At 46.5% G+C, this 23759-nt stretch overlaps 1 protein-coding gene across 1 annotated transcript; it reads left to right on the forward strand.

Moving 5' to 3' along the window:
* The first annotated feature begins 1027 nt into the window (after nucleotides 1–1027).
* LOC117710236 (transmembrane protein 92-like) lies at nucleotides 1028–5020 on the forward strand. The gene is made up of 5 exons (XM_034504990.1): nucleotides 1028–1108; nucleotides 3862–3884; nucleotides 4342–4425; nucleotides 4567–4771; nucleotides 4919–5020. The coding sequence occupies exons 1-5, from the start codon at nucleotides 1028–1030 to the stop codon at nucleotides 5018–5020; spliced, it is 495 nt and encodes a 164-aa protein (XP_034360881.1).
* Nucleotides 5021–23759: the final 18739 nt, after the last annotated feature.

The following is a 23759-nucleotide window of genomic DNA, read 5'->3' on the forward strand; positions in this document are numbered from 1 at the left end:
CTGATTGCTTGAATTTTAATTTTAAAGTGCATATTATAACAACAACAGCCAGAGAGCAGTGGTGGCACACGCCTTTAATCCCAGCACTTGGGAGGCGCAGGCAGGTGGATTTCTGAGTTTGAGGCCAGCCTGGTCTACAGAGTGAGTTCCAGGACAGCCAATGCTATACAGAGAAACCCTGTCTTGAAAAAACAAAACAACAACAACAAAAAAAAAACCAACAACAAAAAGAGATTCATTCACTTCATTTTATGTGTCTGCGTATTTATTGCATAGATGAATGTGCACAGTGTGCATGCCTGATGCCCTCAGAGTTCAGCAGAGGGAATCACTAGAACTAGAGGTCAGATGCTTCAGAGCCATCTTGTATACAGAAGCCTGAAACTGAATCCAGGTCCAAGGACAACTGCTCTTAGTCTCTGAGTCATCTCCCCGGACTGTTGTGCCTCCTGACCCCCATGGGGTTTCTCTATGAAGTCTTGGCTGTTCTGGAACTCGCTCTGTAGAAGAGGCTTTCCTCTCAGAGATCCACCTGCCTCTGTCTCCTGAGTGCTGGGATTTAAAGGCTTGTGCTACCAACTCCTGGCTTTTTTTTTTTTTTTTTTTTTAATTTAATCCTGGTTTGCTAGGATCTCACTAATTATCTCACACTAGCTTTGAACTCACAGAGATCTGCCTTCTCCCTAATGGGATTAAAGGTTGTGTCACCACACCCCCTCTAAACACTATTTAAGCTCAGCCCAGCAGAGGGACTTCCAGAGTGCTCTGTTACATCCAACTTTAGAGTTGGTGAATCAGTGTCTTCTAACCTCTGGATTCCCAATTCCTCAAGCTCAAGCAAGGCCAGCTCCTCCCCACTTCTCTTCCCTGAGCTCCTCTTCAGCTCAAAGCCCTGGTCCTGAACAACTCCAGTGTCTTAACTCTGCCCCTACCCTGAGGCTGGGCCACATAGGTGGAGAGAAGTTGGAAAGGTCTTGTCCTACCACTCTGTCCTTACACACAGAAGCTCAGTGACCCCCTTGCCAGGATGCAGGACACCTGGGTCCTGGTCACACTCACCTTGATCTTTGGCCTGCTTCCCAGTCTCCAAGGAGTAAGCATCAATGAGGTAAGTAAGACTTCTGTGACTTTTGGAGGACTCTATGGGGCAGAGGCTTGTCTAGGAGCCCAGTGCCCACCTTAACTTGTCAGGAATTTCCTTATCCACAGCCAGTTGGTGACTTCTTCCTTTCTGTTGTGTTTGGGGAAAGTGGAGGTAGGGACCTCAGAGTGAGGCCCTGGGGAAACCTGGGCCCCAGGTCTTGGCAGGGTTGTGTTGCTATCTGGGAGCTGGCCCCATCCACAACCTGCATAGGGTCTTTGACCCCCAGTTTAATCTTGTCATGTCTTATTAAGCTCTGAGTCAGGCTGAGGAACCTGAGGTCTTGCTTGTGTGGGTTAAGGTCTCTCCTTCCCTGTCCCTCTATGGCTGGTGACCTTGGGGTGTAGTTTATTGACCCTCTCTGGGATCTAACTCTTTGTGTACCAGGGAAGTGGAGGTTCTCACTTCTCTGATTAGTTCCAATTTGATCTGGGATAGACCTGGCTGCCTGGGCTGGGTGGCCTCATGCTGTGATCCCAGGGAGGCAGGATTGGAACTCTTGTTCATTTTCAAACTCTAAAGTGTGTTGGGTTGGCAGGTTTTCCTGAGGTGGTCAGAACAAGCCTTTTGAACATTACAATCTTTTTGTTTGTTTTGTTTTTCAAGACAGGGATTCTCTAGTTCTTGATATCCAGGCTGGCCTCCACTCAGAGATTAAATTTACAGTCTTAATTGAGAATCTGTTATGGGGGTGGAGGGGTAAGGGAAGTTTTAAGTCTGCTCCCCAGTACAGTGTCCACTGGCTCTTTGAAACCTGTTGTTCTCCGTGCAAGGCCATGCATGTGTGACCCAGAGTCAAGACACTTCCAATCTGGGACCTCTGTTTTTGTTGATCCCTCTCTGATGCCCCAGGTATAGACATTGTCAATCTACCCAATCATATCTAATAAAGCCATGTTTTCTAAAAACACAGGCTCCCAACCATCCTGATCAGACCACCTGGTTAAGACAGGACAGGGAATAATCATGGTTCATTTTATCAAACTTGTCAGCCTTTTTTTTTTTTTTTTTTTTTTTTTGACTCAGGGTCTCACTATATAGATTATACTGAACTTCCATTCAACAAGAGGCCTGAATTGGTACCTCAGCATTGGAATTAAAGGTTTGAGCACACCATTTCTGGTGTAATCAAGGGTTAAATATAGTTAGGACAGGAGCCCAGTGGTGTTAGCAGCTCACACCTTTAATCCCAACACTGACAAGGCAGAGGGGGGTGGATCTGAGTTTGAGGCCAGCCTGGTCTACAGAGCCAGTTCTAGAACAGCCAGGCATCTACAGATAAACCACTTCTTGAAAAACAATTATGGTCCAGGACAAGAGCCTTTATAGCCTTATGAGAGAGAGAGAGAGAGAGAAAGAGAGAGAGAGAGAGAGAGAGAGAGAGAGAGAGAGAGAGAGAGAGAGAGAGACAGACTTAGTTTTTAAGTTCCTGGCCCATTGTGTCTTAGGCTTACTGTAAGCATCCTCATTAAAGGACAAAGCTGCTGTGAGCACAGAGAGGGAATGATCCCAGCTGTGACTGTCACCTTCCCTTTGTCTTTTCTTTAGTAAAAAGAAACTCTATTGTAAGGATCTTTAGCAAAGCCAAAGCTGGGGCTTCCTATTCTTTTTTTTTTTTTTTGAGACAGGGTTTCTCTGTATAGCCCTGACTGTCCTGGAACTCACTCTGTAGACCAGGCTGGCCTGGAACTCAGAAATCCGCCTGCCTCTGCCTCCCAAGTGCTGGGATTAAAGGCGTGTGCCACCACAGCCTGCCAAGATGGCTTCCTATTCTTTATTGGTTGATAAAGGGGCTAGTTCTGGCTGCCATGGAAACTGTGGGGTCCTGACCTTATAGGCATGCACCATCCCCATTGGCAATGCTTTTAAGTGAAGTAGCCAGAAAGGGCAATGCCTTGATACCTGAGGGAACAGAGCCCTAATTAACAGATGAGACATTAAGGCTGTCAATAGCATTGAATGTTGTATGGAGACCTTGGGTGCCTCAAAATGCTGAAGGATTCAGTTCAGGTCGTTTCCATCAGGGACCTGAGGATGAATAGGACCTGAGTATGTTTAGTGAACTCCCAGAGTTGTCTCTACCTCTGAAACTGGGTCATGGCTGTAGGGAAAGTGGGGGCTTTGGTTGCTTTCTGGGGGACTCTGAAGCTAAGGGTCCACGAAAGGTGGCTTCCTAGGCCAATCTCCATTTGTGTGTGTGTGTGTGTGTGTGTGTGTGTGTGTGTGTGTGTGTGTGTGTGTGCTAGATGTAGTTACTGGTCCACATCTTTAATCCAGAGATCTGGAGGGAGAGACAGGTAGATCCCCAAATTCTAAGGTAGTCAGGGCAACACTGTGAGACCCCTTTGCCTGTCTCAATAAATAGGGTGAAAGAGCTTGGTTGATAATTTGTGCCTTTAATCCCAGCACTTGGGGAGGCAGACATCCTGGACATGGTAGTTGAAGGGAGGGAGAATCTGAGACCCACTATCTGGAACAATGACTGAGCAGAGACTAGCCTCCAGTTCTTTTGAGACAGAGTTTCTTGTTCCCAATATGGCCTCAAACTGGTTATGCAGCCTCAAATAGTTCTGCCTTCTCTTGAGTTCTGTCCTGATTGGACATGCACCACTGGATTACACACCCCTACCTGATTTATTGCCATGCTGGACAAGCACTCTAACACCTGAGACCCAACTCCCAAGCTTGGAGCTCTGACCTCTGTCTTTTTCCTTCCACAGACTGTAAACACATGTGACATCTTGTAAGTATGGGGCTTTGTCAATAATTGTCAGTACATGGGGGCAGGGGGAGGAAGAGTTGAGTGTGTGCTCAGATTCTGGCCTAGATAAGAGGACAAACATGTAATTCGTATCACTTTTGCTGAAACCATTGTCCGTTCAGCTTACACAACCTTGGGATCTGCAGGTCTGTAACTGCTGCTAATCCCCAACCTTTCATAGCTGGGGAGGGGGAGTCAAATGAGTGATGTCCCACTCCTGCGTCCCATGTAAGATCAGCATCATGACCATTCTGCCTGAGGAACAATGGCACACTGCCCTGATGAACTCTGAACTCAGGTCCCCAATTCCTCCCAGTGAACACAGGATGGACACACCCAATAAGGGAGGCTGGCAACCTGAGTGTGTCTAGGGAAGCAAGGACTCTTTGTTTGGACACTCTGATGCCATCAGTCTCCCCATGCCTGTTTGTCCTTCTAGAAGCTGCCCCAAAGGATTCAGATGCTGTGACAATGAATGCTGTCTAGAAAGAAAGGTCTGGAATCCTCAAAATGATCTCTTCAAGTAAGCCCAGGGTCACTACTTGAGGGCATCCTTCACTGAGGTCTGGGTCCACCTCAAATAGGGTTGGGGTGGGTGATGGAGGAAGTGTGGCAGTGGAGCATGACCTTGGCACTTATCACAAACCATCCCTCTCCTCCCTAGCATCCTGTTCATCATCTTATCGATCCAGTTACTCCTTCTGTACTTTGGCTGCCTAGTGTGGTACTTTTGCTCCAAGAACAGAGAACTACAGCATGATGTCAGAACATCATATCATCAGGCTCCTCAAGACCCACCCTCCAGTGTTCACCTAGGTGAACAATGCATTTGCACCACCTCCTTGGATCCCGAACCACCCTACTTTGAGGTGGGTCTTTCTGTCCTAATACCTACTGTGTTTCATAGCTGGTTGTCCAAGTTGTTGAAATAATAGATTGGGGAGGGCTCTGCCAATCATATTTGTCATTGTTTACCCAGACCCTAAATAACACAAGTACCCCCTTTTCTCCTGCAGGTTTTTCTGATGCCAAATCTCACAGAACCACCTCCTCCCTCCAGCCTCAGGTCTGAGGGCCCTGCTGCCCAGATGAGAGGGACTGGCTATGCAATGCTTTGAGCTCCTTCACACACAAACCTCTTGGATCAAGTCCAGGAACCTGGAATGACTGCCTATCCCATCATGTCTCTTGTCCTTTGATTAAATTCATTTTTATACATACTGGTGCAACTTCCCTTTTTTGTCATGAGAGCTGATTTGCATCCACAATCTGTGACCCACACTGAAGCCCAATGAAATTTTTAAGAGTTGGCAGTGCCTGTAGTGGATGTAGGGAGATCATTGCTAGTGGACTGCCAATCTTGCCTGGACAGTTCCCAAGCCATCTTATAGAAGCACTTGTGTTTCTGGAAGAGATTGAAGACTGAGCTACACAGACTCTGAGTCATCTTCCATCCATACCTGGGCAGAGAGGACCTGGCTGGACCTCTATAGCAATGCAAACAACACAGGCACTGAGTTTCAATGGCTGGCTGCTAAGTGGTGATGGAGACAAGTTCAGAGGCTAAGGAAACACTTGCAGCTTCCTCCAGTGGTGACTGACTGCACTGCCCACCTGCTGGGAGCACTGAGCATCCTCAGGTGGGAATGAATGCTTAGACCTTCATCTTCCTTGGATCTTGGGCCCACTAAAGGCACAAACTGCAAAGCTCCTGGGATCCTCTTCTAGTCCTGGGACCTGATTTCCTTTGAGACTAGAATTGAAGCATGGGACTCTTAGGGAGATACAAGTCACAAGACAGCCTTCTAGGAGAAGGTAGTGTGGGGAGAAGTGAGTTGTGTTCAGTTTTGTATAAGATAACTCTGTATCAAGAAACAATTCATGTTATCCTTTCACAGTCTGTGTGTGTGTGTCATTTCATTAGTCTGATTCATTGGTCCTTCTTTTGCAAATGAATGAATTTAGAAAGTGTTAGAGACTGCAGGGCTTATGGTCACACAGTTACCCAGCCAGAAGTGTCTTATCTGTTAAGATTACTCAATACTGCCCCTATAGGTAGAACCCCACTAAAACCAAGTATTCCCCCTCCTTGGAAGAGGCCACAGCCCAGTGCTATAATGATAAAATGCCAAGGGATGAAACATAACACAGCCCATCTGCCTCCCCAGGGTCTGCAAGGCAGGTATAGGCAAGGTCTTTCTCCTCCCATCCCTAGCTGGGTGTTCCTTCAGGAAAGCCTCAGCCCCCCTCTCAATTGAGATGCAGTCACTTGAGCCTCAAGTGGTGTTTTAGAACCTGCACAGTCATAATTGTGACTCAGCCCTCATGCCCTCTGTGAGTTGGCCTTCCTGGCCTCTGGACTTCAGCTGCCTTCTCAGAGAAGGCATGGGTGGTCAGCTGACCTCCAGGCCCTTATAGCCAGACCCTATGAGCACCATTGACAATCCACTTTTTTTTTTTTCTTTCGAGACAGGGTTTCTCTGTGTAGCTCTGGCTGTCCTGAAACTCACTCTGTAGACCAGGCTGGCCTCGAACTCAGAAATCCGCCTGCCTCTGCCTTCCAAGTGCTGGGATTAAAGGCGTGTGCCACGACTGCCCAACAGACAATCAACTTTTTTAGCAAAGAAAAGTGGGTATACAGTAGGCATGAGGACTTTGTCTATGTGGGGAAACTCAGGCTGGAATTTGGTGTAGGATAGTGAGTGCCACAAAGACTTCAGAAGTTCTCTGGGTCTTCCTGCCTCTGCTTCCCAGCATGCAAGAGGATATCCATGCATGTATGTGCCACCCTCTCAGGGCTACCTCACTGGGTGGAGTGGGCCTTCAGTCCTCCAGTAGGCCCCTTGTCTCTCTGAACAACAGCAGATCCTCTGCAGTTACAGACTAGAAGATCCCGAGGTTGGGTAAGCTGAAAGGGACAATGGTTTCAGAAAAAGTGCTATGAATTAGGTGTCTGTCCCCTCGTCCTGGGCAGAATCTGATCACATACCCATCCCCGAAGCCTTTACTGACAGTTACTGACAAAGTCCCAGAGTTACAAGATGTTACATATGTTTACAGTAAACTCCTTTTTCATGTTTGTTGACTGCAACAAGATTCTTTTCCTGGTCTGGTTCCATTCCCTGTTAGCAGGTTTTCTCAGGAAATACACTATGGCTCTGCCATCTCGAGAAATCTTGCGGGTCTCCAAGGCATATGCAATGTTACAGCTTCTCCTTTTAATGTCTGGGATCCACACATGACCTCCTGGGCTCCTCCAAATGTCTTGCATCACTTTTCCAGCTCTGCCCTCTGCAACACTCTAAGCTCTGGTTGATCCACTCCACTGCTGCTGCTGTTCTTGGTCATCATCCCATGGTACTGGCATCTCCAATATGCTGGCGTCTTCTGCTGCAACTAGGCTTCACCAGAGTCTCTATTCATGGTGCCAAACCTCAATTGTTTTGCATGATCCCTTCAATCCAGGGCCATCAACTACAACTGAGGCTGCACCTTCACCAATGGCCTTCCCTGGCCTCTCACAGTGCCAAGCCTCAGCTGCTCTTCATGACCCCTTCCTGCCTTCAAAACCAGTACCACCTGGGTGACTCTTACAGATTACAAAGTACAGCTGCAGTAAAAGGTAGGTACAACCTTGGCTATCTCTGGAACACAGTTTCTTTGTGCTCTTGGAAACAATTCCACTCACCTCAGTGATGCTAGTCTCAAGGCTAAAATAGCTTCAGCTAACCAGCATCAATTGTCCCAGTAGTCCTTTCTATTTTTCACTCTAAAGCCAGAGCCACATGGCTAAACCTATAGAGTTCTGCTTGCAATAACTGGAACATGGTTCCCTTATTCTGTGAACAGCTTTCTATTTTCCATCATCCTCTCTGCCTAAGCTTGGCTTTCCTTGAATGTGCTGTATTGATTGACCTTGACCTAAGAGATCTGCATGGCTCTGCCTCCTGTAAGGCTGGGATTAAAGGTGTGTACCACCACACCTGGATGGAAATTTAGATGGATAGCATCTTAAGCCAAGGTCACCACTCCCTCAAATTCAATTTAATATCCTTGAGCACAGGCTTCAGCTGGATTTCACTTCCTAGTGCCCCAATAATACTTGAATCATATATTTTGTATTTTTGTTTTCTAAGCTTGTTTTGCTTATTCAAAGTGCTCTGCATGAGACTTAACCGGTGAACAAAGTCTCTGCTGGGCTTTTTTGAGTCTTCCTTTGTCAATGCAATTAATTTAGTCTTTTCACCTTAGTATCTATAGGGGTTTTGTCTGGAGGCATACTCCCCCTTCCCCCTTTTCTCTCCCTAGACTCAGTCATCAGAGATTGCAAGTACAGAGGGGATTCTCTGGGGCCAGATCCCAATTGCACTTGGCTTGGCTCTGGAAGGTTCTCTTTTTAAGCTTTAGGAGGGGCCAAGGGATAATGAGAAACTGAGGCAGAAAGTGAGAGAGAGACCAGAGGCCTTGGAGGAGAGTGAGGGAGCTGGAGGGTCCCTGAGCCACAGGAGTGCAGGGACCAAAGTAGTCATAGATATGTGGGCAAAACCAAAACCAAAACAGTCTGGCTCCACTCACCTACAGTGGGTGATAGAGAGAAACTGTAGAAAAACCAGAGAGGCCAAAATTGTTGTCTTTGGAGATGGGGAAACACTGAAACTGGAAAACAGAGATTGGGAGAAAAGTCAAGAGGAGAGTCTCTCAGTATGACAAGGAAAAATGGGACCAGAATTCAGGGAAGGTCTTCAAGCAGCCTCTGATTCCCAGTAGCCATTTTAGTGTGGAAAAGTAACAGGAGATGTGAGATGCAGCTCACACCAACACCTGAGTCTCCCAGGGCGACCTTCCTGTGTCCCCAGAACAGGGACAAAGCCACTACCTCATTGTGCCCTTTCCCCGAGCTGGGCTGCCCTACATCTCTCTTTGCCCCCTGACAGTCACCATGCATCCACCTGTCCAGCCTGCTTTCTTGTAAGGGACCCCAGAACCTCTCAGGTCAAGTCCCAGGTCCCTGTGCACACATTGGTGCTGGCCGATGTTGCCACCTGGCGGCCATCCTCTGACCGCCTGAGTCCTTCCATGAATCCCACCTGGGCTGCTCATCCCCTTGAGGGCTAATGGCTTTTTGGCCACAGTGGACAAAGTCCTTATCCTCGATTTTTCTTTATTTATAAAGTAACTGTACCAGCAATCTCTCCTCACAGAGTTGTAAAAATGGAGGGGACGCTAATATCCCGGCCCTGTGGGGAACGCTGTGCCAAAGGTTTTCCTCCCCAGCTCGGGGTCTTTTCCTCCCCTCTTGGACAAAGCACAAAGGAATGGAACTGTTTATGTGACACACACAGACCATGACCCTCTTGTGCCTTGGCCTGCCTTTCCCACAATCTCTGCATCCCTCCCTTTGCATGTCTCCCTTACGTCTGGGCAAGTACAGCAGCACTCCAGAGTTAAGCTGAGTCTTATTTATGTCAATTTTGTGAGACAGGGTTTCTCTGAGTAGCCTTGGCTGTCCTGGAACTCACTCTGTAGACCAGGCTGGCCTCGAACTCACAGATTCTTCTGCCTCTGTTACCCACGTTCTGGATTAAAGCTGTCTGTCACTACAGTGTGGCTTGAATTTTTTTTTTTTTTTTTGTTTTGTTTTTTGTTTTTTCCAGACAGTGTTTCTCTGTGTAACCCTGGCTGTCCTGGAACTCACTCTGTAGATCTGTAGGACAGGCCTGCTTCTGCCTCCCAAGTGCTAGGATTAAAGGCGTGAGCCACCACCGCCCGGCATGGCTTGAATGTAAAATTTTTATTTTAAAGCATATTTTCTATCAGATGCTGGAGGTACACACTTTTAATCCCAGTACTCTGGGTGCAGAGGGAGGTGGGTCTCTTGAGTTGAAGGCCAACCTGGTCTACAGAGTGAGTTCCAGCACAGCCAGGACTACACAGAGAAACCCTGTCTCAAAAAAATCAAAAAATAAATTTTAAAAAAAGGTGTGTACCAACAGGCCCAGCTAGGACATACTTTTTTGATTCCATTTTGAGAACGGCTGGGTAGGAGGATGTGGCAATCTTTTTAATCCCAGCAATGTTCTCTGTGGCCTCTCAATTTATGCCAAGTTGACACAATGTAGAATTTGCAGAAAGAGTCTCCCTTGAGAAAATGCCTCAGGGACATCTGGCTGTAGGCAAGACTATAGGGCATTAAAAAAACTGATTGAGGGTCCAGCTCTTTCTGAATGAGGCCACTCCTGTGCTGGTGGTCCTGGGATCTATAAGAAAGCAATTTGAGCCCTCCATGATCTCACAGGCAGCACCTGGGACAGAGGCAGGCAGGTGATTCTATGAGTTCAAGGACAGCCAGAGAAACTCTGTCTTGTGGAGTGAGGGGAAGAGGGTAGAAAAAGTGTTAAGTTTCAAACCTGGGACAAAGGGCTGAGGTGCTTCTTTAACAGATTAAAGTGGAGCTGGCCTCCAGGCTTTCCCAGCATCCCTTAGTTCCTACCTGTTACAGGATATGGCTGGTACCTAGCCCACTGACCTGACCTGCACCACAGAACTGGGCTGCCCTTCCTCCTGATGCTCCTCCCTACATAATCCAACCAGTTTTGTTAGCAGATTCTTTTGTATGTTTGTCTTCTTGGCCACTGCCCCTAGTCCTCCTCCTGTCCTGCCCTGGGGCTCTGTCCCCCAGTCTCCATCACCAACCATCATGGTTCATGATCACTTTGATTCTGGACTTCTCCAGATGTCCCTATCACTGCCTATGCTCAACCTTTTGTCTACAATGAACTTTCTTCTCCATCGCACCAACAGCTGTCATGTCCTTTCCTTTTTATTTATTTACTTGAGAGACAGACAGACAGACAGACAGACACAGATAGAGAGAGACAGAGAGACATATCTCAGGGTTCTATCCCAGTGTCACCTCCTGCCATGTGTGGGAGGGGTCAGTGCCAGTTAACCTCCCAGACAGGTAATTGCTCTACCCTTTTTGACTTGACCTTCGCGATGGTGCAGAACAAGTGCTGGACAGCAGAGGGAGCTGCTGAGCCATTCAGGGGCAGCAATGCTTTAATCCTTCAGTCTATACAGAGGGACAGAGTGACAGCTGCTTAGAGAAACCGTATCTTGAAAAACAAAAACAAACAATAATTTAATTCTCTCTCTCTCTCTCTCTCTCTCTCTCTCTCTCTCTCTCTCTCTCTCTCTCTCTCTCTGTGTGTGTGTGTGTGTGTCTTTGGGGGCAAGTGCTTGGAGTTGACTTTCTACTTTCACTACATGGAAGAACCCAAGTCATCCAGAAGGATCTAAGGTATCTGAGATCCGAAGATCAAATCCTAGATGTGGTGGCACAGGCCTTTAATCACTGTATTCAGGAGGCAGAGACAGGGGGATCTCTGTGAGTTGGAGGATAGCCTATTTTATGTAGTCAGCTCCAGGACAGCCAGGGCTATGTAGAAAGACCCTGCCTTAAGCAGTAAAACCAACAAAGAAAACAAAACACAATTCAGGTTTTCAGGCTTGTAGTAAGTACATTTGCCCACTGAATCACCGGGCTGGCCTTCCTGGTTTGTTTTGCTTTGGTTTTCTTTAAGATTTATTCACTTCATTGTATGTGTCTGTGTATTTATTGTATAGATGAATGTGCACAGTGTGCATGCCTGATGCCCTCAGAGTTCAGCAGAGGGAATCACCAGAACTAGAGGTCAGATGCTTCAGAGCCATCTTGTATACAGAAGCCTGAAACTGAATCCAGGTCCAAGGACAACTGCTCTTAGTCTCTGAGTCATCTCCCCTGACTCTTGTGCCTCCTGACCCCCATGGGGTTTCTCTGTGTAGTCTTGGCTGTTCTGGAACTCGCTCTGTAGAAGAGGCTATCCTCTCAGAGATCCACCTGCCTCTGTCTCCTGAGTGCTGGGATTTAAAGGCTTGTGCTACCAACTCCTGGCTTTTTCTTTTAATCCTAGTTGGCCTGGATCTCACTAATTATATCACACTAGCTTTGAACTCACAGAGATCTGCCTTCTCCCTGATTGAATTAAAGGTTGTGTCACCACGCCCTGCTCTAGCCACTATTTAAGCTCAGCCCAGCAGAGAGACTTCCAGAGTGCTCTGTTACATCCAACTTTAGAGTTGGTGAATCAATGCCTTCTAACCTCTGGATTCCCAATTCCTCAAGCTCAAGCAAGGCCAGCTCCTCCCCACTTCTCTTCCCTGAGCTCCTCTTCAGCTCAAAGCCCTGGTCCTGAACAACTCCAGTGTCTTAACTCTGCCCCTACCCTGAGGCTGGGCCACATAGGTGGAGAGAAGTTGGAAAGGTCTTGTCCTACCACTCTGTCCTTACACACAGAAGCTCAGTGACCCCCTTGCCAGGATGCAGGACACCTGGGTCCTGGTCCCACTCACCTTGATCTTTGGCCTGCTTCCCAGTCTCCAAGGAGTAAGCATCAATGAGGTAAGTAAGACTTCTGTGACTTTTGGAGGACTCTATGGGGCAGAGGCTTGTCTAGGAGCCCAGTGCCCACCTTAACTTGTCAGGAATTCCCTTATCCACAGCCAATTGGTAACTTCTTCCTTTCTGTTGTGTTTGGGGAAAGTGGAGGTAGGGACCTCAGAGTGAGGCCCTGGGGAAACCTGGGCCCAGGTCTTGGCAGAGTTGTGTTACTATCTGGGAACTGGCCCCATCCACAACCTGCATAGGGTCTTTGACCCCTGCTTTAATCTTGTCATGTCTTACTAAGCTCTGAGTCAGGCTGAGGAACCTGAGGTCTTGCTTGTGTGGGTTAAGGTCTCTCCTTCCCTCTTCCTCCATGGCTGGTGACCTTGGGGTGTAGTTTATTGACCCTCTCTGGGATCTAACTCTTTGTGTACCAGGGAAGTGGAGGTTCTCACTTCTCTGATTAGTTCCAATTTGATCTGGGATAGACCTGGCTGCCTGAGCTGGGTGACCTCATGCTGTGATCCCAGGGAGGCAGGATTGGAACTCTTGTTCATTTTCAAACTCTAAAGTGTGTTGGGTTGGCAGGTTTTCCTGAGGTGGTCAAAAGAAGCCATTTGAACAGTCAATCTTTTTGTTTGTTTGTTTTGTTTTTTGAGACAGGAATTCTCTAGCTCTGGCTATTCTAGAGATCTTTAATCCAGGCTGGCCACAACTCAGAGATTAAATTTACACTCTTGGTTGGGAATCTGCTATGGGCTGTGGTGAGGTTGTAAGTGAAGTCCCGGGTTTGCTTTCCAGTACAGTGTCCACTGTTTGGAACCTGTAGTTCTCCATCTAAGGTCATGAATCAGGTGACATTGTCACTAAGGTATCTGGTTCAAGTGACCACATTCAAGACACTTTCCAATCTGGGACCTCTGCATCTTTTGATGATTTATGTCTGAATCCCCAAGTATAGGAGCTGCAATCCACCCAATCAGATCTAATACATTTATGTCTACTAAAACTCAGGCTTCCAAATATCCTGATGAAGTCACCTTTATAAGATGGAACAGGGAATATTCCTAGTTCAGTTTATCAAACATGTCAACTGTTGTCTGTTTTTGACACAGGGTCTCTGTATAAAGATTATACCTGCCAGGTAGTGGTGGCATATGCCTTTAATCCCAGCACTTGAGAGGCAGAGGCAGGTGGATTTCTGAGTTCAAGGCCAGCCTGGTCTATAGAGTGTGTTCCAGGACAGCCAGGCTTACACAGAGAAACCCTGTCTCAAAAACAAAACAAAGCAAAACCAACCAACCAAACAAAAAGATTATAATTACCTTAAATTCAACAGAGATCTGTTTTGGTACCTCAGCATTGGAATTAAAGGCAGATGTCACCATGCCTGGCCTAACCACTGCTTAAAGCTGCTTAAGCAGGAGCCCAGTGGTATTAACAGCTTACATTTTTAATCTGAGCACTCAGGAGGCAGAGGCAGGTGGATCTGTGTTCTAGGCTAGCCTGGTCTACAGAGCCAGTTCTAGGACAGCCAGGGATCCACAGAGAAACCCTTTCTTGAAAAACAAATATGGTTCAAGACAAGAGTCTGATGTATGGAAGAGTGGAGAGAGAGAGGGAGAGAGAGAGAGAGAGAGAGAGAGGGAGAGAGAGAGAGAGAGAGAGAGAGAGAGAGAGAGAGAGAGAGTTTGGGGATCCAGGGCACACTGTGTTTTAGGCTTACTGTATCCAATCTCTTCACAGAGCTACTATGAGTATGAAGCAGGATAGACCCAAGCTGTGACTGTCATCTGTCCTTTTGACTTTTCTTTAGCAAAAGAAAAGTTATTCTGCCAGGCGGTCATGGCACACGCCTTTAATCCCAGCACTTGGGAGGGAGAGGCAGGTGGATTTCTGAGTTGGAGTCCAGCCTGGTCTACAGAGTGAGTTCCAGGACAGCCAGGGTTACACAGAGAAACCCTGTCTCCAAAAACCAAAAACCAAAAACCAAAAAAAAAAAAATATATATATATATATATCTGGGATCCCGAGGTTATAGGCATGCACTACCACACCTAAAAATGATTTTAAATTTTAAATGAAGTAGCCAGAGCAGGCAATACTTTGACACCTGAGGGAACAGAGTTCTAATTAAGAGCTTAAAGCATACTCCTGTCAACAGGTTGGAATGCTGTGCTGTATGGAGACCTTGGTTGCCTTAAAATGTTGAAGGATATAGGGCAGGGCGTTTCCATCAGGGACCTGAGGACGAATAGGACCTGAGTATGTTTAGTGAACTCTCAGAGTTGTCTCTACCTATGACACTGGGTATGGCTGTAGGGAAAGTGGGGGCTTAGGTTGCTTTCTGGGGGACTCGGAAGCTAAGGATCCACTAAAGGCGCCTTCCTATGCCAATCTCCAATTGTGCATGCGTGTGCGTAAGGGAGCTAGGTGTAGTTAGTGGTCCACATCTTTAATCCAGAGATCTAGAAGCAGAGACAGGTAGAACTCCAAATTCCAGGCTAACCAGGGCAACACAGTGAGAAACTTGCCTGTCTCAATAAAGAAAAAAGCTGAAGGAGATTCCGTGAATTTTCATGTCTTTAATCCCAGCACTTGGGGAGGCAGACTTTCAGTTGTTGACCATGGACATGGTAGTTGAAGGGAGGGAGAATCTGAGACCCACTGTCTGGAACAATGACTGAGCAGAGACTAGCCTCCAGTTCTTTTTGAGATAGAGTTTCTTGTTCCCAATCTGGCCTCAAACTGGTCTGCAGCCTTGAATAGTTAGTTCTGCCTTCTCCTGAGTTCTGTCCTGATGGACATGCACCACTGGTTTACACACCCCTACCTGATTTATTGCCATGCTGGACAAGCACTCTAACCTCTGAGACACAACTCCCAGGCTTGGAGCTCTGACCTCTGTCTTTCTTTCTTCCACAGACTGTAAACACATGTGACATCTTGTAAGTATGGGGCTTTGTCAATAATTGTCAGTAAAGGCAGGTGGGTTGAGTGTATGCTCAGGTTCTGGCCTGGATAAGGTGACAAACACCTAATTAATGTCTCCTTTGCTGAAACCATAGCCCCCCTCACCTAACCCAACCTTGGGATCTGCAGGTCTGTAACTGCTGCTAATCCCCAATCTCTCATAGCTGGGGAGGGGGAGTCAAATGAGCCATGTCCCACTCCTGCCTCCCATGTAAGATCAGCATCATGACCATTCTGCCTGAGGAACAATGGCATACTGCCCTGATTAACTCTGCACTCAGGTCTCAAGTTCAGACCCCCAATTTCTCCCAGTGAACCCAGGATGAATCTGTACCCCACACCCACTAAGGGAGGCTGGCAACCTGAGAATCTACGTGTCTGGAGAAGCAGGTATCCTTTGTTTGGACACTCTCATGTCATCAGTTTCCCCCCATTCCTATCTGTCCTTCTAGAAATTGCCCCGAAGGATTTAGATGCTGTGACAATAAATGTTGCCTGGAAAGAAAGCTCTGGAATCCTCAAGATGATCCCTTCAGGTAAGCCCAGGGTCACCACTTCATGGCATCCTTCACTGAGGTCTGGGTCCACCTCAAATAGGATTGGCTGGGTGATGGAGGAGGTGTGGCAAGGGAGCATGACCTGGGTACTTATCACAAACCATCCCCCTCCTTCCTAGGATCTTGTTCATCATCTTGCCGATCTCGTTACTCCTTTCGTACTTCTGTGGCCTGGTGTGGTGCTTTTGTTCTGGGAAGGGAGAACTCCAGCATGAGGACAGCACAGTGGATCACCAGACACCTCTAGAACTGCCCTCTATTGCTCCTCTAGAGAGCATTTGGGTCACATCCTTGGATTCCCCACCACCTTACAGTCAGGTGCCTCTTTCTCTCCCAATCCCTAATGTGTTTCATAGCTGGCTGTCCAACCTGTTTGAATAATGGATTGGGGAGGGCTCTGACAACCATATTTGTCATTGTTTACCCAGACCTTAAATAAAACAAGTACCCCTTTTCTCCTGCAGGTGGTGCTGATGCCAACTCCCACTGAACCACCTCCTCCCTACAGCCTCAGGCCTAAGGGCCCTGCTGTCCAGATGAGAGGGACTGGCTATGCAACTCTCTGAGCTACCTCACACACAAACCTCTTGAATCAAGTCCAGGAACCTTTAATGACTGCCTATCCCATCATGTCTCTTGTCCTTTGGTTAAATTTATTATTTTTAGATACTTCTGACCTCTCCCCTTTTGTCATGAGAGCTGACCTGGATCCATGATCTCTTTCCACGTTAAACCGGTTGAAATTTTTGAAGATTTTGCAGTACCTGTGCTGGAGTACAGAGATCATTGCTAGTGGACTGCCAATCTTGACTGGACAGCTCCCTCTGCTCTCCTACAGAAGCATTTCTGTACCTGGAAGAGATTGAAGACTGACCTGCACAGACTCTGAGTCATCTTCCATCCATACCTGGGCAGAGAGGACCTGGCTGGACCTCTATAGCAATGCAAACAACACAGGCACTGAGTTTCAATGGCTGGCTGCTAAGTGGTGATGGAGACAAGTTCAGAGGCTAAGGAAACACTTGCAGCTTCCTCCAGTGGTGACTGACTGCACTGCCCACCTGCTGGGAGCACTGAGCATCCCAGATGGGAATGAATGCTTAGAGGGAGAGAAGTGGGTGCTGGCAGGAGGGTGCTCTTCAGGGAAAGGAATACAGTCATAATGGAGGCAGGGTGGGCAGACAGGTGTTTGTGTTGATGTGGGTGGCTTTCAAAATAAAGTCCCAGAGCTGGGCTTTTCCCTGTAGGAGGAGGTCACCTCAGCCTGCTTGTCACCTACTTGACATTGAAGATGGTGTAGGGCTATTAATTCAGTGGCATGGCCTGCAGAGTGTGGCTATTCTGACGATCAGTGGATGAAATATTTTACTATATTTAAAATGTGCATCAGGGTATTGTGAGGGTTTAAAATCTAGAACTGGTGTTCCACATAGTTATGAGCTGCCATGTGTGTGTTGGGAATTGAACTGGAGTCCTGAAGAGGAGTCTGTGTTCTTAACCACTGAACCATCTCTCCAGTCCCCTGAGTGAGTTTATTCCCACTCAGTGTAGTCACTACTGTGGGTGAGAGTCAGGGTTTCAGAGGTGACTTTGCACTGTCCATTCCTATAAATGTGTATATTTATAACTCCACTACTCTAGTCTTCCCATTCTGGGAATGCAGTGTGAGAGCAGGTGCAGTGACACTTCTAAGGATAACCCTGCAGAGAGGCCCACACACCAAGCTCACAAAGATGCAGGTGGGCATCTTCTGCTGTACTGGACCCTGGGGTGTGAAACAATGGCCCACCTCCATTCACTATGGGAGCTTGTTCCATAAGACAGGCACCCGCACTTAACACCCATCCCCTAAGGATAAAGGATCTGTCATGCCAACCTACATTGTGTCTGTCTTAGAGGGAGAAAAGTCAAGTTTAGGAAAATAAATGTAATCGTTATATTTTTATAAATGTGTGTGTATGTGTGTGTGTTTTTTTTTCTTCATCCCTATTAAGATCTAGAAGAGTTAGATACTGTGGTGTAGTTTCAAGTTAGCCAGGAATGTGAAGCAGGAGGATGACAGATCTGAGTCTAGCCTGAGTCACAGTGAGTTAAAGCCATGGTGAGGAGAGTGACTGAGAACATAGCTCAGTGGTAGAGAATTTGCCAAGCAGTGCAAGACCCGGAGTTAAGTCCCCAGTTTCTGCCCCAAAAATTCTAGGAGGGGGTCAGAGCTACTGGGAGCAGCAAGCAGGTGCCTAACTGAGAAGAAATTAAAAAAAAAAAATCTTAAGACAGGGTTTCTCTGTGTAGCCCTGGTTGTCTCAGACTCCCTCTGTAGACCAGGCTGGCTTCAACCTCACAGAGATCCATCTGCCTCAGCCTCCCAACTGCTGAGATTAAAGGTGTGCACCACCACTACTCAGTTGAAGAGTTTACTTTTAATCTAAATTAGTGTTTTGCCTGTGTGTGTATCTGTGTACCAATGTGCATGCAGTGCCCTAGGAGGCTGGAGTGGGCATCAGATCCCCTGGACCTTGGCCTCCAGACACTTTGTGTGTGCAGGGAATTGATCCTGGGTCCTATGAAGAGTGGCCTATATTCCAAATGCTAAACCATCTCTCCAGCCCAAACTTTCTATTTTCTATGCTTTAGCATTGCTTGAGGCTTTTTTTCTCCAGTGAACAAATCTTGCTTTTGGAAATTTGGTGGATGTGTTTACAGAATGCTTTTATAGGCAGATTTAGTTTATGAAGAGCTGGGGATACAGCTCCATGGTAGAGTGTCTAATGTGTTCAAGGCTAAGGCCTCTAGCACTAGCACGGGGAAAGAATCAGTGAAGCTTGATCCATGACGATTGCTATAGTTTCCAGCCCTGTTATGAAGACAGACAAGTAAGACTGACGGGTGGCACACATGGTGTGTATACCATCCTGAGGAATAAGTAAGCAGTGTCTATGGAAAGGCCTGGATGTCTGGGGACATAGGCAAAACATTGGTGCCCATGTTCTCAGCCTCTGAGACTCATGAGCTCTGGGTACAGAGTGGAGGAGAAACTGAGCTGCAGCCTGGTTAGCTGGGGGCTGGGTGAGCCGTTTGCCAGTGACTGAGAAATCATCCTTTATGGAGAATGTGCAGATCAAACTTGTGAATGAATGATGAATGGCAGTCAGTGAAGGAAGGAGGAAGTCTGTATTTGGGGGTGGGGTGGGTGAGATCCTCCACTAAGTGTTTGTGCAGAATCTTGCAGCTTAGTTGGCACTAGGAGCAGCCCTTTGAGCTGACATAGGGATCTCCTTCATAGGAGTTGCCCAAGGATGTTGGGGAGACACAGTGAGGAGAGCTAAGGGAGTGAGAGTGCTCCAGGGACAGAGTGGGGAGGAACTGGTGCAGCTGGGAAAGGGGAGAGAGGACAGCAGCAGGAAGGGCTGAGATCCAGGGCTCTGCTGCTTACTTCCTGCAGCAAACACCACCAGGTCTGTTTTCCCACTGTGCAGGAAAAAGATTAGCAATTAGCCCCTTTCCATGTCTCTGATGAATTATATCTCCTTCCCTCTCTCTCTCTCTGACCCCCCTCCCTCCCTACCTCTCTCTTTCTCTCTCTCACTCTGTCTCAAGACAAGGTTTCTCTGTAGAACCCTAGCTGTTCTGAAACTCACTCTGTAGACCAGGCTGACCTGGAACTCAGAGATCTCCTGCCTCTGCTTCCTAAATGCCGAGATTAAAGGTGTACCACCATGCCCAGTTAGGACATACTTTTCTGATTCCATTTTGAGAAGGGCTGGGTAGGAGGATGTGGCAATCTGTTTAAGCCCAGCAACTTTTCCTGTGTCCCCTCAACTTATGGCAACTTGACACAATCTTGAGTCATCAGAAAGAGTCTCAGGTGAGAAAATTTCTTGGTAACATCTGGCTGTAGGCAAGACTATAAGGCTTTAAAATAAAGTGATTGAGGGCCCAGCTCATTATGAATGAGGCCATCCCTGGGCTGGTGTCCTGGGTTCTTTAAAAAAGCAATTTGACACCTCCATTGTCTCACATCCTCTCAGCACCAGGGACAGAGGCAGGCAGGGGATTGTGAGTTCAAGGACACCCTCAATCACATCAAGCACATCCAGAGAAGCCCTGTCTTGTGGCATGGGGGAAAGAAAGTGAACCGGCCTGCGGGTCACTCAACAGGATCTGCAAGAGAGAGAGTGGGGATGGAGGGGGCAAGAGACATGAAGAATGGAGACAAGACTGTTTTCTGATCAAGTCTCGTTTATTGAAAACGCAATTATGGGTATATAAGCACAAGCAGGGGACTGCAGCTGGAGACACTTAACCATGAGTGCCTTGCAACTGGGGGCTCTAAACAACAAGTCCAGGATATGCCTGAGCAATCAAGATGTTTATCAGAGTGTGCTCAGCTGTTGTGGGCTGCTTACAAAAATATGCTAGAAAAACAAGTCTCAGTGGTGGCGCACGCCTTTAATCCCAGCACTTGGAAGGCAGAGGCAGGCAATTTCTGAGTTTGAGGCCAGCCTGGTCTACAGAGTGAGTTCCAGGATATCTAGTGCTATAAATAGAAGCCGTGTCTCAAAAAAGCAAAAAACAAAAATAAGAAAGAAAGAAAGAAAGAAAGAAAGAAAGAAAGAAAGAAAGAAAGAAAGAAAGAAAGAGAAAAAAGAAAGAAAAACAAGTCTCTTGTCAGGGTGGAAATGTATCAACCTTCAAATGTAAGGCTGGATATGGCACAAAGATGATAGCCGCTTTCTGCTAGGAGTCGGCTACCAAAAGGTCCCCCGTTTTAATTTTTTCAAAAGGAAAGGCTGGGAAAACTTACAGAAAGCAGGCTGGTATAAAAGCAGCACTCTTCTTTAAGGGCGGCACACAACCTCCCCCTCCCCCATTGGAGGAGTAAAAGGTCTAAGCCTCTTCTATTCTGTAGCTTTACTTCAGCTAAGGAGGATAATGAATTTGGCAAATCTGATATATCGGATTCTTTCTAGATCTAAATCTATAGAAGTACTCGGAGCTGATCATAGCTTTGATCTTGCAAAACAAGCCAGGAAATCCCCGTCCCTGCCCCAGTCAATCCCAAACCCAAAAGGACAGCTACAGTAACTGTGTTAATGGGTTCTCTCCTGGGTCCAAAAATGTACCCCACTAAACCGTAAGTCAGGGAACCAAAAGTCCAATGGAGCCACCTTGAAGGTGCTGGTGATGAAGTCTCCTTCAGCACTGAGGACTTTCCAAGTCAAGTTATATGGCATATGCTGGTTGATCTGTTTTAGTTTGAAGGCAATTGTGAAAGGATCTTCATGTTTCCTGCAAAGAAAAAAATAGGGTTCTCAGGGGGCTTCTCCTCCCTGGATTTGTTATTATTGTCTATTTGTTTAATCAGTCTCTCTGGCAGCCAGCGTGCTGAATCTGCTGTTTGGGAATATATGCAGGCAGAACCTCTTCCCCAGAGAAGCACTGGGTCTGGCCCATTCCAGGTTCCGGTTAATGGGTCTTTCCAGAGGACTGTTGCAAAATTCTTTTTGGTATCAGGATGCGAAAACCTATCTGCAGCAGATTTTCCTTCAGAATCCAAAGTTTAAGAAATGTAAAGTAAAGAGTGTGTGATGAAGGATATTTCAGGAGGATCCCTTGGTAGGCTGCCATTCCCCATTTTTAATTTTTTTCAAATTGACATTTAATGGTTTGATGTGCCCTTTCCACCATACCTTGGCACTGTGGATTTTATGGAATATCCGTTTTATGTAGTATTCCCAATTTTTCACAGAATTGGTGGAAACTGGAGCTTGTATAACCTGGGCCATTGTCAGTCTTTATCTGTTTAGGCACACCCAATACAGCAATTGTAGCAAGCATATGAGTGATCACATGCTTGCTTGCTTCTCCAGTTTGTAATGTCGCATAAATGAAACCACTGTATGTATCTACACATACATGTATATATTTTTGATTTCCAAATTCAATATAATAAGTAATATCCCTTTGCCAGAGACTGTTTGGTATCAGTCCCTTTGGATTTACACCCAAATGAGGAACTGGTAAAAGTGTAACACATAATTGACACTGTTTAACGATTTGTCTAGCTTGTTCTCTGGTAATTTTAAACATGATCTTTAAAGTTTGAGAATTAAGATTATGTAACTTGCCGGGCAGTGGTGGCGCACGCCTTTAATCCCAGCACTTGGGAGGCAGAGGCAGGTGGATTTTTGAGTTCGAGGCCAGACTGGTCTACAAAGTAAGTTCCAGGACAGCCAGGACTACACAGAGAAACCCTGTCTCGAAAAACAAAAAACAAAAACAAAACAAAACAAAAAAAGATTATGTAACTAATGAGCCTTTATTGCCTGATCCAAGTTAGATAGCTGATCTGAGAAAGTCACTGCAGCTACACCAGTGGCTAGCTCTGCCTTGGTGTTTCCCTCAGAGGGGACCTAGTAGTCAGGTGTGGGCTCTCAGGTGTCCTATAAAGAATTTACACTTTCTTCCCAAAATTAATTGTTGGCACTGTAAAAACAAATCAGCTGCTTCTGAGGAATGCTTTATTTGTGCAGCAGTTTCTAGCAGAGGGATAGACTGAGCTATATATGAGCTATCTGTATAAATGTTAATGGTTTGATTTGGAAATGCTTGAAACACCGCAATAACATGTAATTCAACCAGTTGAGTTGACACAGGTGATATAGCAAAGGAGATTACTTGATCTTTAAAGGCATAAGCAGCTGCTCCTGATGAGAAACCATCAGTGAAAACTAGTAATACTTTTTTTATAGCTGCATGGGTAGTTCGAGATGGAAAAACTCAACCAATTTGTCTGATGGATAATGATTACCTAGCTGTCTCTTTACAGTTCTCACAATACTCTGATTTCCAAATAAGATAGTCACCACTGCTAAGAACTGCTCTCACTAGAGTATTTCAATCCCCAGGAGTCAGTCACTCCTCTGTGACAGACTCTAAGATTGCAAGAGTAAAGAAAGCAGTGCCACCATATTGTGACACTGCATTTTTTAATTCTTTAATGATTTGAAAATTAAACCCTGTGTGATGTCTCCAAGAAACCGCTTGAGCATCTGTGGTCTCTGAGACAGGGAAAGCCTCAGCCTCTCCCTCCTCTGGGCGATCTGTGGCTGAAATAAAGCCAGAGGGCAGGGGCCATTTTTGGACTCCACATAGAGTAACACCCAGAAGATTTTTGGGGGTGGACTTGCCCTCTTGAAACATGTTTCCTGTCTTTAACTTTTGTAGCTGATTAATTAAGTCCTGCTGTACTTCCTCTAACTCTATTTGTTGTTTAAGGAAAATAAATTTGTCCTGTAACTCCTTTCTGAGATCTATAACCACTATCCCCATAGCAGGAGCATCTGGAGGCAGAGGCACACAGGAAGGAGGCCTTTGGGAAGAGGGCCATTCAATGTTTTTCCCACAGATATCTGGGTCTTTCCATAGATGCAGCTCACTTATTCCTCAGGATGGTATAGATGCCATGTGTGCCACCCGTCAGTCTTACTTGTCTGTCTTCATAACAGGGCTGGAAACCATAGCAGTCATCATAGATCACTTTACATAGTATGTTTATTCCAGTGCTAATGTTTGAAGCTGGAGCCATGAACATGTTAGGCACTACCACGGAGCTGTATCCCCAGCCCTTCGTAAACTATATCTGCCTATAAACAGTTTCAGTAAACACATCCATCAAATCTACAAAAGCAAGGCTTATTCACTAGGGGGTAAAAAATCTCAAGCAAGGCTGAAGCATAGAAAACAAAGTTTAGGGTAGAGAAATGGTTCACACTTTGGAACATTGCCTACTCTTGCTCAGGATTTAGGATCAACACCCAGCACCCACTATGTGACTCTTAACTGCCTGGACCCCAAGTTCCAGGGGATCTGATGCCTACTCCAGACTCATAGGGTACTGTA

This window comes from Arvicanthis niloticus, chromosome 6 (genome assembly GCF_011762505.2).
Source record: "Arvicanthis niloticus isolate mArvNil1 chromosome 6, mArvNil1.pat.X, whole genome shotgun sequence".
Taxonomy (NCBI): Eukaryota; Metazoa; Chordata; class Mammalia; order Rodentia; family Muridae; genus Arvicanthis; species Arvicanthis niloticus.

What these genes read in the sequence shown, in the direction of transcription:
- LOC117710236 (XM_034504990.1), top strand. Translation starts at nt 1,028, where the DNA reads ATGCAGGACACCTGGGTCCTGGTCACACTCACCTTGATCTTTGGCCTG. An exon ending in AAGGAGTAAGCATCAATGAG is followed by an intron (nt 1,109 to 3,861) that starts GTAAGTAAGACT and finishes TTCCTTCCACAG; the next exon opens with ACTGTAAACACATGTGACAT. An exon ending in CCTCAAAATGATCTCTTCAA is followed by an intron (nt 4,426 to 4,566) that starts GTAAGCCCAGGG and finishes TCTCCTCCCTAG; the next exon opens with CATCCTGTTCATCATCTTAT.